Here is a 17,749-nt window from a genome sequence, read left to right on the forward strand (position 1 = left end):
AAGGGTGTTAGCCTTGAAGCCTTATATGTACACAAGTTGTGTAGGCAATGTAAGAATCTCTAGTACAGTATTTCAAAAGTGACAAATGAATTTACCTATAGGAAGATACCAACACCAGTGGCCATTAGGTTGTTGGTTCCTCTGTTGAAGTATCAGAGCAGAAGGTATCACACAAACCTGTTTGCAAGGACTGCAGAAACAATCCCTCTGCCATTTATTCAAGCAGCCACTGCTGGTCATGCCAGTAAAATACTATCCTGTCCTCCAGTTAGTCAGCATCTGGCCACTTATAACTGGTTTCTAGTTTCCATTTTCTTGCTTCTATACAAGTACACCTACAAATAAATTTCGTTGTGATCATGTCCGAAAGACTGAAGTGAGCAACAGCAACAACAATTAAACAAAACAGCAAAATAAGCCAGAAAAAGGATTGATTTTATTAGGAATGGTACATTTAAATACATGTAAGACTTTGGGATTAATTTACATATTTCTTCCAAAAATGTTTCCCTTCTTTGACAATACAGAAGTTAAAAAAAAATATCTAATTCCAAATTGTAAGAACAACAGTATTTGCAGTGGAAATTTCTATTAATCAAAACAAGTGTGCATTCCGGAGATTTTGACTACACTTTTCCTGGGAATTTTTTTTGCTGCTCTCATTACTAAAATAACCTTCCTTTCCATCAAGACTATTGCTAGTCATACACATGTTATTCAGTATCACACTTTTGGGTATGAAAGCTATGTCACTTTTATAAACATCAAAAACATGGACATGCATATTGACATTTCTGTGCAGTTTTATGAAGTCACCTGTCAAATAAGGCCTATACATACAATACCACATACTAGTGAATTACTGTAAAATTATTATAATGGATTCCCAATAAACCTGACATCTGGATGGTATGTCTCATTTTAACAGAAAATTCCAGCTTTCATTACTGCTTAACATTGTATTAATCCATTATCCAAGTGAGCAATATTCAACTAACCAATGTGTATTCCTGAAAGTCTTTTGCAAATTAAGCATATTGTCAAGGTCATGTAAAGCTGGAACTTAAACAGCCTGTTAAGCCAAGCAACAGGGAAAAAGGGGAACTCTAAACTAATTTTATCTGGTCCATTCATTCTCGCACAGAAAAGTAGCCACAGAACCTTAAAGGAATTAAATCTATACTTCCTGTTCTCAGACTTAATACCAAGGACAAAAGCTAACATAGTATTTTGGAAGTCAAAGGCCTTGGAGGTGGAGGGGAAAGTAGGGGCAAGAGAGGGAGAAAGCAGCGTATTGTCTCATCCCATTACCTCAGCATTATGTGTACATAATATATCTATGATAGAAATGTTTACTAATAGCAGGGAAAAAAATAAAAAAGACTTCCCACTCCAGACTTCACTGAAAGAAGAAAGCTGACAGCCAGCCCCTCCTCACAGAGATGGCCTATTTGATGACAGGCACTTTGGCAATGTAAGAGGAGGTCACCCTTTCATCATGTTAACTCTTCCCCTCCCAGATCTCACACATAACTTGTCTCAAGTCTTGAAGAAACTTGAATCAAATTAATTAATACATCTCTCAAAGCAGGTTAACTACGGCTATGAGCAGAGCTCGACCTAGAACGAGATTTTCTTTTAGAAGAAGAAGGAGAGGGAGAAGAAGCTATCAAGCTGGAGCGGTGGCTTTTGTGGGAGTAACTCTTTTTAGGAGTACGACTGCGAGAACGAGAGCGGGACCGAGAGCGAGATCGGGATCGAGAGCGAGACCTGGACCTGGAGCGGGACCTGGACCTGGAGCGGGACCTGCTGTCCGATCTGGACGATCCTGTAGACCTGGATCTGCTGCGAGATCTTGAGTAACTCCTTGATCGAGATCTGCTTCTAGAAAAACGTAATTAAAAGCTTTAGTCTCGCCTCTTACTAAATTTAAAACAATCATGTAAAATTTACAACTACTTTGTACGCATAGCCCACTCATCTGAACACGTGACAGCGCTATTCACAGCATTCAGCCATTTCACAGTGCCGCTAGATTTCTGCTATGCTCCATCCTGACAGTATCTTCTTACGTGAAGGCCATCAGCAACTGCTGGCCTGGACACTATCTGCTAGCGTGGCACAATAGAACTGCCTAATAAGAGATGCCTCTCCCCAGCTCCTGCCAGGAGGAGAGAAACCAATTTTTAGGCAGGGGAATCTCTATCAAAGAACAACTCTTTGTCTGCATACATCCTCCCTTGAAGTATCATTTAATTTATTAAGAAGAACACAGAAATGGAACTTTATACCTGTGGTGTCTATTCTCTCGAGAAATGCCATGCAAACAAGAGTTTCTTTCAAGAGGCTAAGTCTCTAAAGGTGTGGATCACCAGCACACTTTAAGGCCTTAGAGTTTTAACACCTTCACTAGTAATGCATTCCTTTTTTCACAGAAAGAGACAGTGAAAAAGCTGCAGTCAACATGTTTTTTTAATGACTGAACAGCAGAACTGCTTAGGAATAATGCAAGCAAGCTAACTGATTTTCTTTTATTCTCATGAACAAGTTGGCTTTCACAACCATTTGAGAAATTATTTCACAGGACTGTGAAACAGCTTTCCTTTAAATTAAACATTTTTAATACCAAAATTCATGTTTTAAGTTGTTCTTTCTTTATAATACCACATCTTGTCTTTAAAAAATTTTCTTACTCTCATCCAAAAGTGTTCTATTTACCCTGTTTCAGCAAGTCAGTTCTTATCTTAATCTGTTTACACTGCTAAAAAGTGGTTCTGTGCAGTGATATTTAGCTTGGGGCCAAAAAAAACGACATAATCAAACTTTGGCACCAATACTACCCAAATCCATGCCTTCAGCAGAATTTTATCATGCCAGGTGACATACCTATGCCTTCTGTGGTCTTCAGTCAGTTTAATTCTGCGTCCATTCAGCTCAGTGCCATCCAGTTTTTCCAGAGCACTCTTCATGTCACTGTAAGATGCAAACTCCACAACCCTGTATACCGTAATGAAATGAAAGAAAAGTTTCAGAGAAACAAAAAAAGTAATGAAAGCAGGTCTGGCCCTTTTTAATCTGTTGATTCACAGCTTTCTGTTTTATCTTCTGAAAGCTAGTTTTTAACATGGTTAATAAGAAAATACTACACCAACAGTCCTAGCTACCCATACCTCTCACATCTACTTAAACAATACCAGAACTGCCATCTGCAAGGAGATGGAGAAAATGCAGGAAGCTACACAAACCTGCATCAGCTGAGGAAATACCTTTCAGTCCTCCACTAAACTGCATCCAAAAGCTGTCCATGAAACAAAACAAGTTTGTAGACTCTTCTGCCCTACTTAAGAATTTTAACAGTGAATAGAAAAGTCCAGTCTTTCAGGTTTTTTAATTTGAACTCAAAAAAGGGTCTACGTTGCATTGGTTTGCAGTGGTCCTAGAGCAGTTTTGCCAGCACAGACACTCTATTCACACTTCCTTCTCTCCTGCTTTGTTGTGCAGGCCCTTTGTAGTCTGCAGAATGAGAACAGAGAGTGGGCAGGTAGGTATTCCCCATGGAAGTTGGTTATGTTCATTTCCCACGACCCTGACTGCTGAACCAGTGTAAAGTGGCCACAGACAGAAGGTGTTCTGGCCTCAGATCATAAATGATTATATAAAGATAAGACAGCCGGACTTAACATTTGAATGGAATTCTCCCTTCCTTTCCTGCTTTCATGCATTGTTTTCATGATATAGAATAGAGACTGAACTCCTACTTACTAACAGTTCATGTTTTGGGTTGTTTTGGTTCTTTAACTGGAGAAATTTCAGCATCTAAGCCACCCCATAGATTTATATTTCACTTCTTCTGTATTAAGAGAAAAAATAATGCTCTTGATAGTTTCAGCTATCACATCACACAAAGACACAAAATGAACTTACCCTTCATTCCTGTTGTTTCTGTGTGCATCCACATAGGTGACCTCCCCTGCCTTTCTCATTACATCTTTCAAGTCCTACAGCAAAAGTTAACATTTTAGTTTGAACAGGACCCATCAGACAGGTAGCAGAACACTCCCCTAAAACTTTCCCTGCTAAAACAGCTTAATGCTTTTTAATTTCTATATAAAAAAATATAAATATCATTTAGAAAAAAGTTTCTGAAAGAGCTTATGTAATAGCAGCTGCAAATAGAAAGGATCCATCATTTTACAGCTACAGTGAATAAAACACTGCTTTCAAGATAATCCTACATCCCAAAACCACCTGTTATGAAAAGACAATGCAATACTTAAAATACCAACGTGTCCCCTGAAATCAGAACTGAGAAATGCAGTAGTATTAAATCCAGATTTTCATAACTAACGCCCCAGTTAAATGACATTCCAATACATGTAGACAAATTCAACCTTTATGCTCACCTCCCCCAGCTTCAAAGCAAAATTAAAAGCAAAAAGGTTTACTACAATGTAATTAAAAATTTTACAAAGGAATTTTTCTTTTAAAATTTCATTTGAGTATCCATCACGCTACAGTGTCACATCAATAGACATCCTTATCTTAAACTTAACAGAGGCTAAACGTGGACAAGTAAAATTACTTGCTTAGCAATAGGAGAGAGAACAAACAAATAAAGCAAAAGGTCACTAAAAAGCTAAACATTTGTCTAAGTTAAGGCAGCACTTTTACCCAACAGTATCTGGTATTTTATAATCCCACACTACTTACCGCAGCACACCACAAGTGGCAGGTGATATAAGAAGGTACCTTAAGCAAAGAGCTGCTTGTCCAATACCTAGCTGGCCAAGAGGAACTCTCTTACATGAGAAAGGCAGTGATGGCTCATAGCAATATGCTTCACGGAGGTACCAGAGGCCCTGAAAGCACTGGACATAGTCTCCAGTCTCCAGAAGTGGCTAAAGAACCCGAGGATGATCTGTGCTAGCCAATCGAGATCAAACCCAGGCAAACCAAGATCTAGACTGCCAAAAAACAGGAGTGTCATAGGAACCAAAAGGAAAATTCAGAACAGGCCAAACCCTAGAATTTCAGCCACTAAAAAACCCCCAAATCTTTGGTTCTTTTTCCTCCACACAAGAAAAATGAAGGTTAACCAAATCAAGGTTGTTAGAAGAGGTTCAAAATGCACTTGGTTAGAATTAGAAATATGCTTAAGGAACAAAAGACTACAAAACAAAAAGCCAAGAAAAAACTTTAGAGCATTTGCCACAGAATAAAAAAGCTTAGTTTTATCTAGTATTTTGATTCAATAGTTTTAAGTTAAAAACTTGCATATGGAAAGTAGAAGGTATTTTCCTTGTTTCACAGGTCTTAATATAAAGAAACCCTAATAGCAAATGAAAATTGGTCCCTATTAGTACCATTAAAAACAATACTTCAAATTACCTCAATTTAGAGATGATAGACAAAATTTTGACTCTGCTCAAGTCAATGAGACTTTAACCAGACCAGGACTGGTAAGTCAAAAGGAAGTTAGAAAATGTTAATCTACGCAAATCTATTTCCCAAATCAGTAACTTTCAGCTTTAAGATTGAGGCTCCCACAATCTTGCCACGCTATGCGCTGAATCCTAAGAAACATTAACATGAAATATCATTTGTAATCGCAATGTCAACACAATTAAGATGCCAACATTATTTCTTAAACGAGAAGTGTGTGTGTGTTGTTATAAAAGCTCAACATTCTGTAATTAGGGGAATGTTTTAAAAGTTACCTGGTATCACCTAACCAGTGGAACAATCAAATTTTATCTTAAGTTTACTGTTCTGGGTCACCTTAAATACCACAAGAAAACCCCGTTGTCCATAGCACCAGCGAGAAATAAGGTGTAGGACAACCATAAATAGGAAAATATATCTTGATGTAACACAGACCTACTTTTCAGAACTGCTAGAAAATTTGATACTGGGAAACTGATAAGGGTGGTTAGAAAGCTCTAAACATGCAGAAATACTTGTTTGCATTTAAAAAAAAAGAGAGTTCTCACAGTTTATCTACTACTTAGGGATGGGATTATCTATTAACAATATAGTCAACAATCTGAGGAAAGTGATCTGAATACAAATTTTCTGGCTTTTTCTATTTTTAAATATCCCAACACAGATGTTGGGAGATAGATGTTCTCAAAGTATGGAGATCTGGACACTCCAAAGATTAAATTCTGTGTGCAAGTTTAAAAGCAAGGTTCCATAACGAGTGTGCTTCCTAGCAGGGATTAGAAGGGAAGAATAATGGCACTGCTGTTAATGGATTAGCTATTTTAATGTGTTATAAGTAGCATAGTTAGAAGCTAAAACACTATAGTCAGTACCAAAGCAGTACAACTTCACAAGTAAATGCAGCTTGCATATGGTTGTTACCTTCAAATGATGTCTATTTAGGCAGGTATCGAAAAGTCTCTTATGCTAACTTAAATATATTTAAGAGACATTAAAACATGTAATTAGAATACTAAAAGATTCACCAGTATGAAATCTGAATTGAGTGGGCTTCAGATTAAAATATAAGTACACATAAAGCCATTATAAATATTCACAAGTAAAAGAAAGTTACAAAAATGTTAATTTTTTTTCAAGTTATGCATTTGACACTAAACAGCATTATAGGACTTGTTTTCCTTAACACTCCATTATAGCTTACTTCTCTGGTCCCTACTGTTGTTTTCAAGTGACAATCTCTTCTGCATAGCACACCCAGAAGATATTTAGATTAAATCCAGTTGATCATTGTATCAACTCAGCTGGTTTTCTTTAGTTATTCAATAATTAACACAACTGCTCTGTTACAAACCCTTTGAACCTCTCATGCAAAGATAAACTGAGTTCAACCGTTTATCTGCATGGATTGCACCCAACTCTTACGAAACACATCAGCAGAGCTCCAGGCAAGCCAAGAAGCCTCCTTGTGGGGGCTCCCACAAGTAGCTCCAAGACCGAGGCTTTGAACATTCAACATGTCCTACTGCATCTTTCAGGACTTTAATCAGTCTCTTTATTCAAAGAATATATAGGTAATGAACAAGACTAAACTCCACTATTCACTCACCTTTTGTAAATAGCATCTGTTGCTATGTCCTTACAAAGTGAACTTTCTATATACACTGTACACTACAGAGAACACAACTAAAAGAATTGATTACATGGCTATTCTGTTAAAAGCCAGCTAAATATTAGCAAAACATTAGCAAGAGGTGAAAAAACAAAAACAAAAAAAGTATCTACAATAAGCATATTCGGCACAGTAGCTCTCTTAAAATTGCCTCCATTCATGATGTCTTACCAGAATTCTCAATCATTAACTGGGTCACAAAAATATTTTGCAAAACATTAGAAAAGACTATAAATTACAATCAAAACAAAGGCATGCACCTCCAGGTGTAACAATACAAAAGGATGACATAGTTTGGATTAAGGTAATGTTTCAATATTTTAGAAACAATCTAGAGTCTTTCAAAGCCGTATCAGTTGGCAAACAGAATTATGAATCAGTTCCCAATTACAAAATCTAGTTAGAGAATATTTGCACAGCTTTGAAACAAAAGACTTCTGTAAGCTTGAATGCTAATTTTCACCAATCCCTGAGGTTTTTTCCTTATTTTTTGTTCACATTAAATATTTATGATGGCTTTATTAAGAAATTAGACTGAACGCAGTCTACTTACGGAGCAGTAAAATAGGGTGTAAAAGAGAGACAGTAAGATGCTAACTCACCTGCCAGCTGATACGGGATGAAAGGTTTTCAACAATGATCCTGTGTTCAGTACGAACAGGAGGCCCATACCGGCTGGAAGAATTCAAAGGGGAGAAAAAAGAAAAAAATTCTCCAGTATAAGGAATTCAAAACTTAAGAAATCTGATATTTTCTATAGTTTGTTGAAAGACAAAGTAATTTTCTTATTGCTGGACTGCAGACTTGATTCTTCTTAGTCAAAAGTATATTTAAGACTCCACTAGAAGAGTGTCCCATTTTTTTCAGAACACCCAAATCTTCCAAGTATTTAAACAAGAGGACCAGAGTCATAAAACTGGCAGGATGAGTGTCATTTTTCCATTATTGCAAACCTCTTCTTGTCTAGCACTGGCAGTCTGACATCATGAACATGACTACAATGTCAGATGCCCACGACCTTCAATCAAGCAAACTTGCTACTTTGAAAGTCCACTTTTAGCCTGGACCTCAGACCAATTATACCACACCAAGGTTATTGCCACCAAAGTAAAAAAAAAAAAAAATATAATTAACATGCTTGCACATGCAAATTAGATGTTCCAGACACTGGCTGGTAACTGGCAGCAATTCTGACTTTGCAACAACTGTGAAGCTTTATGTCCCATGTATCTTCATCTTTCTTCCAAACTCTACTCTGCATAGCCCACAGCTATGAATGTTTCTACAGAGTAAATTCTTCCACACGTATTTCCTTCACACAGGTAGATATAAAGTGAAAAGATCTAACGGGTAGTTGTCGGGCAGAATACATGGAAATGTGCAGAACTTTCACTGCACATTGGCACAAGGTTCATCACTGGCTCTAATCACTCAAAGTGGACAACTCCACAAATACTGTGTGTCCTCTAGAGGAATTCGAGAGATGAGCTGTGTCCTGGTTTTCACATTCCATCGCGGGAGACTCTCCTGCTTGGTCAGCAAACTTAGTCAACCGGTATTTACTAACACGTGCAGAAGTGTTTATCTTGTGCCCTAGCACTGCTCCTTTTCTAGGCAGTGTTGAAAAAAGCATTTTGATAACTATACAACTGGAAACGTGAAAACTTGGTTAGACAGTAAATACCTTCAATTATTGCTCTACAATGTCCTACTTATCACGTAAACTCAATCTGGTGACAAAAGCTGCAATACAGAAGCTGCATTTCTCTTGACTTAGTGATAAAATCAGCCAATCCAACTGCAGCAATACTCCGTCACATCATTTACATGACAGCAGGAAGCAAGACCAGCATAGTGCCTACGATATGGCAAAGGCACTTCATAATAGGTTTGTGAACCTCTGCAAGATGGTTAAACTGCTTTACAAGCCCCACTCTCTGCAGCCTGAGAAGGCAAGTAATAGTAATGAACCTGCAAGGTTTGAGAACATAAAACTTCTTTTGTGAAGCTATACAGGGAAACAGAGCTGGATCCCTAAATCACAAAAAGAAAACTCCAGTTCTTTTGTTACTGGAAGAGGAAACAAACAGAGAGCCCAGACCACCTACCTAGATCCACTCTGCGATTGGTAATAGCTGAACCGTTGTGAGAATCTTCCCCTTCCTCTTCGGGCTCGAGCATGTTCAATTGTGACCCTTATGTAAGGAACAAAAAAAATCCCAAGCACATAAAAAAATTAAAACAACAAACTTCAAGTATTTGACATTGACTTAAATCTTTTCACAACTGGAAGCAAATGTGCATAAACAAGAATTATCTTGCCCTTGCAAGCAATGATTTATAACACAACCACTGGCATTTCTTAAAGAGCCAGATCAGTGTTTTTTTCTCACTGGCCTCCCCCGGATTTTCATGAAAATTGTCATGAGTCTGTAATTCAGCCAAACACCTGAATTTGCTCAAGCAGAGCCCAGGAATACTCACAGAGAGAAAAGAATACTAAAATAACTAACAACAACCTAATGACCTAAAATACAGCTTCCATAATCACAATAAAAATTACTGCAACATTCAATGACTATAGCTGACATTAATGCCAATTGAAGGGCAACGATCCAAATGGTAACAGGCCATCAGCTTTTTTTCTGGTCAACAGACAGAGAAATACTAAATAAGTTCAATTCACTCTTAGTAATATTCCTAATGAGAAGATCTTGAGCTACCTTTGAAAGAGAACTAAGTGCAAGTAGAGAAAACAGTCAGCCCTGCTCTAAACCACTCCTCCTCCCGTCCCAAACGAATCTTTGCCTTAAACAAGACTGGATCCCAATGAAAGTCTTTTGAAGTTAAGGAAGGTATATCCCACCAGAGAACGACAGGAAATGGGTGTCAGAGCACACTGCATTTAGATGCAAAGCACTTTTTCTATTCTTAAAGGAAATTATGGTAACACACTTACCTTTCATCACACAGCTCTTTACCATTTAGTTCATAAATTGCATCATCAGCATCCCTGTGGTCTTCAAATTCCTAAAAAGAAAATAGGAATAAAAATGTATTTTCCCTCACAGTATATGCAAATACTAATAAACATGCTTCTTTTATAAATTTTACATTTCTACAGCAAGTATCACCAAGAACTTTGAATAAGGAAGCTAGTTCCTAGTACATTTATGACTGAAAAGCCAAGATGTTCCTATTCATGATAATTTCTTCTCCCTCCGTCCCACAAACTCCTTTTGCCTCCCCAATTGTTTCAGTATAACTCATTTGCAGGACCTATTAATTAAATTACCTGGTTTGCTAAGAAATATCTAAAATACTTTTGGGGAGACGTGGGGGAAACTACTTAAAGGCATATAATTTAAAACACAGCTCCACATACAGGAAAATTGAATATTAATAGCATGAGCTGATCAAACGTAGGAGAATTGTGCACTGCCAAAACTCTCTTAAGATTAAATTCTTACTGAACCGGCAAAGAAAGACTGAACCAGAAAAAAAAACCCTCCTAATTTTTGATAAGTGAATTCAGTTCACTAGCTGGGCAAAAAGATGCCCATTTAAGAAGAGTATGAAACATAAGCCCTTCTTCAGTGCTGGCCACCTGTGGGTCCAGATCAGCTATAACAAGCATAATTCCATTTACTGTTGCAATGGAATCTGTCACTTCGCTTTTGGCAGAAATGCTGCTTTAGTCAGCTAGAGTAGCCTCTGCCCACTATCCAGCCCACTGGTTCTTGGCAAAGCTGCTTGTACAGCTCTGCAGGAAACTAGGTCAAGAAACCTACCCAGATGAAAAACAGCACACTTTGTGCAGGAGGTGGGGATCAAAAAGTGTTATTTTTCAACCAGATCACCTTTCCAGGTAGATACATTATATGTGGCAGGAAAACTGCTGCAACACCAGGAGAGGCAAGGGGACAAAGAAAAGAAATAAAGGAGAGAGAACAAACAGCTGGGTAGGGACTGCTGGCAGCAGCAGTGCAGATGGAGAGAAAAAATTGTGGAACTGCAGCTTGCAAGGAATGTACAACAGAGAAGAAGCTTCTCAAGTTGAAGAAAGTGTTTGCATAACTATAAACTGCTTTTCAGAAGCTATACTAGCTTAAGCAATCTTCCCCCTTCTGCACTGAAATTTGTTTAACTACCAAGTGAAACATTACACATCCTTGCATGATGATGCAAAGATTATCTTAAGACACAAAATTTAGGTCCAGCATTTGAAAGTATCAATAGCTGGCAACTACAAGTCCCATTATGTCAACTACTTTCTAACAAACTGAACATGTGCAAGTCTATCTAGCTTTATGGTTTGAAGTTTGAAAATACTATGCCCCAAAATCTACAAAATTTAAGTAAATATAATTAGTTTCAAAGATTAAGCAATGATTTCCATCAAGCACAACAAAACATGCTTTTAGCACTGTAACAATGTTCACTTGGTTTTGTAATATGTTTTATAAATACAAGTCTTAAATAACAGAAAATAAAGATGAACTGACAGCACAAGGCCAATAACGTGCCATGAAGGATAATGCCATTCCATGTGTTTATAAATGACATGGATGACAGGATCAAGAACAGCCTCACCAGTTTTGTGTCTGACACCGAAGTGGGAGGACAAATAGATATACCAGAATAAAAAACCATCCCACATAAAGACCTTGATAGGCTGAAAGATTAAGCAAGCAAGAATCACAAGTCTTAATGAAAGATAGAACATGAAGTGCCGCATGCGGCCTAAGACAATCCTAAGCAGCAGAATGCGCTGGGGGCTGAGTGGCTGAAGCGCAGCTCTGCTGAAAAGGACATGGAAACCCTTGTGGAGAGTCAGCTAAGCATGAGTCAGCAGCGTGGCCTTGCTGCAATGACAGCAAATCGTATCGTGGGCTGCATCCGTAGGAGTACAATCAGCAGACCAAGGGGTGCTATTATTCCACCCTACTTGGCATTCATTAGGCCACACCTCGAACACTGTGTCCAGTTTTGGTCTCTCCAGCTCATAAATGACATTGAAAAATTGGACAGAGACTAGCAGAGGGCAACCAAAACTCATCAGAAGGTTGGATAATAAAGAAAAGTTGAGAGAGCTGTGTTTGTTCAGCAGGAAGAAAAGGCAGCTTCAAGGGAATACAGTCAGTCTTCCAAAACCTAGAACACAGTTACACAAACAATGGAAGTGGTTTCTGATAGGGGTGCACAATGATGGGATGACAAGTATGGAAGGGAAAGTTGTTTAGATGCAAAGAAAAAACATTTTATTCTGAGAACAATTACATTATTTATATACATTTATGAGACAATTATTCAAGCTTATTAGTGATCTTTGCAAAGAAAATGGTTCCACCTAGGAACTAGAGAGGAGGGAGGACTGACTGACTCGCTTACAGGAGCTGAACAGAAGTTGTTCCTGAATGAGTCAACAGCCCTGCCCAGGAAGAGAAGAAGAACACTCGAGGAAAGGGAACGGAGAAATAGCAGCAGCTGGAAAGAGCACTCTAAATATAAACTCAGGCTTGTGTCTACCTCAGCCATTTACCTCCAGACTTTTAAGAGACAGGTATTTACCTGCTGGCAGCTCATAATAACCAGAAACCACCATGTGTAGGAGTTAAGTAGCAATATTCACATGAAACTAAAGTAGGCAAAGCCTATCCTTTTGTTCCTTTCCAATAACTTCACTCAAGGGATTGATCTTGGCAGAAAGAGTGACATGTAAGCCTGCCATTATGCAAGGGCAGTATCAGCCTTTCAAGCCTGAACTAAGTGCTGCACAACAGCTAATTCTCAATTCTCATGAGATAATAGTTAAAATACAGGCTGATTCTGAGTCAATCTGTGAATCTGTAAATCTGCAAAATTTGGACACTTAGGAGCACAGAGCTCTAGAAAGCAGTCGTAGGTAACTGAGATATGATGAATTGTCTATTTAATTTCATAGTCTGACAGACAGATATGCCCTACAAACATGTACTGATGATGAATATGTTGAACTTCAGCTGCACAAGACTTCAAAGCTGTGCTGCTGCCATCCACCAGCCAGCACCCATACTACACCTGATGTCTTAGCCAACTACTCTGCTTTTATGTCAGGCCATTATTTAAGAAATACGACCAAGAAAACTGCAAGGGCTGAGAGAGGCACTTGAGTGGCTCTTATAAACTCTTCTTCTGGGTCAAGACTGCAAAATTTTGTACTGCCATAACACAATATTTATTTATACAGTTTTCAGAAATGAGGGGCAAATTTTAAAGCCACGGATCAAACAATGTATTTAATGTAGCTGGAATATTACTGAGATTTTTGAGCAAAACCTGGCCAAAACTGTAATCCAAAATTATGAAAAGCCTTCTGAAATGTTTATTAATATTTTCTATTTCCCACTGCAACTATTATCTTAAACATCTTCCTTTCCTTGACATCATCCTAGCAAGGTTAGTACCTGCAAGCAAGAGCAAGGAAAACAAAGCTGTTACTTACCACAAACCCAAATCCATTTTTTAGATGGATTTCTCGTATGCGACCATATCCCTTGAAGAACTTCTCTACATCCCGTTCACGAGCACGTGAGCTCAAGTGTCCAACAAAGACACGGCAGCCACTCATCTTAAGGTTGATGCTAAAAAAGAAAACAGCACCATTTATCAGATTAACAAACTTAAAATAGGGTGATTAAGATCACTTTTACAGCTCAGAAATCTTGGTTAAATAGGATTTGATTTTACTGTCCTCCAGGCATACATGTTAAAAGCCTGATTCTCTACAGCCATAGAAAGGATAAAATCCTGTCTTGCTGACTTCTAGCATAACCTACAAAGAACTTCCAGTTTTGTACTTTTTAATCATGAAACTTAAAATCCCAAATCTGTAACTTGAAAGTTTTGACTGGATTAGCAGCTGTTGGAAAAAAAAAAACAAAATTTGTATGCCAATCATTAGAATAACAACAAACAACAAAAAAATTCGTAAAACTTTTGCTTTCATCTAGAAAAATCTCAACAATAAAATTTTATTAGCACACTAACGATAAATGGTAGTCATCAAATTATTCTGATTTTCAGTAACCATAAATAGAAGTTATTTTAAACATCTATCTGGTTTTGAAGAAGAATTTTGCATTATGAGATTTCAACAATGGCGAAAATAAAAAAGGCTATTTGAGGCATTCAAATTTTTAAAGCTATCCACTGATCCAGGATATATAATGTGAGATATTCTATGTAAAACTCCATCTTTTACCTTAACATGTCACTTTTTCAGTTTATGTGGTTTACAAATTTTTAAAATCTCATAAGTGGAAAATATTAATTATTTGGCTCACTCAATGAGCTTGCTGTCATAGAAAAAACCAAAGAATTCTAGCCCTAAGGAATTGGAAATATGACGTGATCTTGTACAACAATAATGGGCTCTAATGCAGGCAGAGTAAACGGACATGTCATGTTAGCTGTGAAAGTAATTCCAGTCAGTTTGGATGCAGTATTTTGAATTAATGTGATTTACCTTCTCTGTTACCATACACCCACTAGGTTTCTACGGAATACTTTCTTTACTCACTTACCATGCCATCTGAGAAGTGCAGGAGTTTTGGAAGCCCGGGTACTGGGCTTTTTACGGGGCGAGGGGTTGAACTGCGACAGCACTTACTTAGATTGGCCTCAATCCCCGAACCTCGGAAGAGCCTACGCTGCCCTTTGTAGCCATTCTCTCCTTTGTGCTCACCCGTGCATTTTGATGCCCACAGGGAAATCCAGTTCAGGGGGCTGGTTCAGCTCCCTCGCGGAGTACCCAGTCTTCCAACACACGGTTTCCCTGGCGCACCCTTACCGCACAAACACTGGCCAGGCCAGCCGTGGGTATTAAAGGAAAGGCAGGCCCTCGTAGAGGAAGGACAGCCTTACGTAACTATGCTTTAAAACACGGCAAGAACAGCCACTTTGGCAACAGCGCTCATTTTGGGAACAACAGAGATTTGAAAGATTAAAATGACTGCGTAACTGCTGTTCGATATTTTTAGTTCTAGAAAAATAAAGTGGGGAGAAGAATTATAGAAGGAAATGAACATGGGGTGGGTGGGTGGGTGGAACTGATCACCACTGAAACTGTCAAATATACTGCGAAAGACTTACGAACAACCCATCCGCGCGTTATTTACTCATTATCAAGGCGCACAATGGATGCGAGATCTGTATTGACACCTGGGAGGCGCGGAGCTTCACACGTCGCTCCTACCACAATGAAATCGAGTTCGCTCGCTGACGACTCAGTAGGTGCGGAAAAGCCCCCGGGAAGCACGGACCCGCAGCAAGCGGCCATCTGCTCCTCCCTCCTTTCGAGAAGCCATGAGGATCCGGGACTGCGCAAGGCCTGCGGCCTGCCCAAGGCAGCCGGGCCCTCTTCACGGGCCCGCCGCCATCACGGCGCCGGCCCACGCAGCGGCGTCGGCCCCTTCGGCTCTTCGAAGCTTTGCGCTCGCCTCCAATCCGCGACGGCTGCTCCCGGCCATTCCGCCGGGATCAGCCCTACCCCCTTGGGGCAGCGATGGATGGCCGTCCCCTCCTCCCCCCCGGCCGCGGCCCCGCCGAGCGCCCGGGCCTGCGGCGCCGCGCGGCGCCAGCGCGGCCTCCGCCCCCCGCCCCCGGGCCTCGGCCCGTTCCCGCCCCACCGCAGGGTACCGCCGCCAGAACCCCGCCGGTAGCTCCCCGCGCCCGCCCCGGGCCCCCCCCGCGGTAGAGGGGCGGCCACGCACCGTCGCGGAGCGGCGAGTCCTGCTGGCCGTGAGGGAACCGCTCTGCGGCCGCGGCGACAATGGCTGCCGGCTGCTCCACCGACCGACCGCCGCGCGACCGCCGCGCCTGCGCACAGCCGCCCGCACAGCCCCACCCGCAGCGCGCCGCGCGGCACGACGGGAGATGTAGGCGCGGGGGACAATGGCGGGGAGTTTCGAGACCATCCCGCTGCCGCCCTCCGCCACGGGCAGGGACATTTCCCGCTAGACCGGGATGCTCAGAGCCCCGTCCAGCCCAGCCTTGCACACTGCCAGGGATGGGGCATCCACGTCTTCCACGGGCAGCCTGTTCATGCTGAACTGCCTGTGACTTTTTGTCTAAGACATGGCAAAACAGATAGGTAATAATTCTGCTTAACAAATGGAGGAGAAAAGTCACACGTCCAGAGAATTCATCTGGAGTGTTGCATTCGGCAGCCTAGTCCTGCCAACAGAAGCGTGCTGCGGCCAGCCCCTCACTACCATCTTCTCTTCTGCACACAGAATGACGCTGCTTTGGACAACGCCACAATATTGTTAATCGCTGACACCAGGGGGAAACCTTGGCTGGGGAAAAGCGTCTAGTGAGGATCCAGGCCTGGATGGCAGAAGCAGTTTTTCCATGAATAAACAGCACACTCCTGCTTTATCAGTGTCAGATATACTCACTTTATGGACTTCTTACAGTGTAATTAATGACTGTTTACAGTATGATGACCAGGATGAAAATTATCTGTTTGGTCAATGTAGCATAGCTTGTTAAGTCTTCACTGTCCCAATGCTTAAAATATAGCTACAGTTTGGTTTGCCCATTTTTCCCCCTTGTCTGACAGCATCATGTCTGGATTTCCTGTTTTAACTTGGAGTTAAGTATCTAATTGCAGTTATGATATTGTATGTTAGATTCAGGCATCACTCAAATGTATTGCCCTCTCTAGGAGGGAGATAACCTATACATTAAACATCCACATAATAAATAGAATCTTTTAGGTTGGAAGTAATCCTTTGAGATCATCTGGTCTAACTCCCCAAGACTGCCCAGGACCATGTCCAGCCAGCTTTTTAGTATCTCTCAAGATGTAGGCTCCACAACCTCTCTGGACAGCCTGATCTTGTGTTTGATCACCCTTAGAGCAGAAAAAAATTATTTTCTTGGGTTCAGATGAGGCATCATGGATTTCAGTTGTCAGTGGATGCTACTGAGAAGAGTCTGGCACCCTCCTCTTCATTCCTTCCCATTCAGGTATTGCTACACATTCAGCTTTCTCCAGGCCGAACAATCCCAGCTCTCTTGGCCTCTCCTTCCATGAGAAGTGTTCCAGTTTCACACATCTTTGTGGTGATGTGCTGGATTTGCTTCAGTAAGTCCATGTCTCTTTTGTGGACATAACACTCCAGATGTGGCCTCCCCAGTGCTGTGTAGAGGGGCAGAATCAGCTCTCTTGACCCTCCAGTGATGCCCTGGCTAGTGCAGCTAGTGCAGCCAGTGCAGCCCAGGATGTGACTGTTGTCACAAGGCAGCTGATGTGAACTCTTACTTGGTAAGAAAATGGAGAAATGTGACTACAGAACACAGCTAGCTGTGGTTAAAATAGAAAATGTGGGTAGCTGTAACTGGTAGAATTATTTCTTACAACTCTGAATACAATGTGTAGTTGTAAGGCTGCTTTACTTCTTTATTTGATAAGACAGTCCAGGACACTCAAAAGGCGGTGCTGTGACTTTTTGTGCAAAGTCTGTGTAGGTGGCAGAGCTGGACTATTACAGGAGCAGCAGTAGAGTCTCTGTGTGACTGTGTGCTTGAACTGCTGTGTTAAGAAGCTCAGAAGCAGAAAAAAGCTCCTTAAGTGGCAGTCTTGGAATGGTA

At 40.5% G+C, this 17,749-nt stretch overlaps 1 protein-coding gene across 1 annotated transcript; it reads right to left on the reverse strand.

Moving 5' to 3' along the window:
* Positions 1-420: 420 nt before the first annotated feature.
* Positions 421-15,979, reverse strand: LOC311154473 (serine/arginine-rich splicing factor 5-like). Its single transcript, XM_084207032.1, has 8 exons — positions 15,865-15,979; positions 13,596-13,734; positions 10,071-10,141; positions 9,220-9,306; positions 7,714-7,786; positions 3,925-3,998; positions 2,887-2,997; positions 421-1,884 (listed from the first exon to the last, which is right to left on the reverse strand). Exons 2-8 carry the CDS (start codon positions 13,719-13,721, stop codon positions 1,593-1,595), a joined length of 834 nt encoding a protein of 277 aa, XP_084063158.1. The 5' UTR covers positions 13,722-13,734; positions 15,865-15,979; the 3' UTR covers positions 421-1,592.
* Positions 15,980-17,749: the final 1,770 nt, after the last annotated feature.

Source organism: Fringilla coelebs (assembly GCF_963513975.1).
Source record: "Fringilla coelebs genome assembly, chromosome: 6".
Classification (NCBI taxonomy): Eukaryota; Metazoa; Chordata; class Aves; order Passeriformes; family Fringillidae; genus Fringilla; species Fringilla coelebs.

Coding starts and splice junctions, on each gene's coding strand:
- LOC311154473 (XM_084207032.1), bottom strand. CDS start 13,721: ATGAGTGGCTGCCGTGTCTTTGTTGGACACTTGAGCTCACGTGCTCGT. Junction 2,998..3,924: donor AGAAACAACAGGAATGAAGG/GTAAGTTCATTT, acceptor TACGGTATACAG/GGTTGTGGAGTTTGCATCTT. Junction 1,885..2,886: donor GAAGACCACAGAAGGCATAG/GTATGTCACCTG, acceptor ACGTTTTTCTAG/AAGCAGATCTCGATCAAGGA.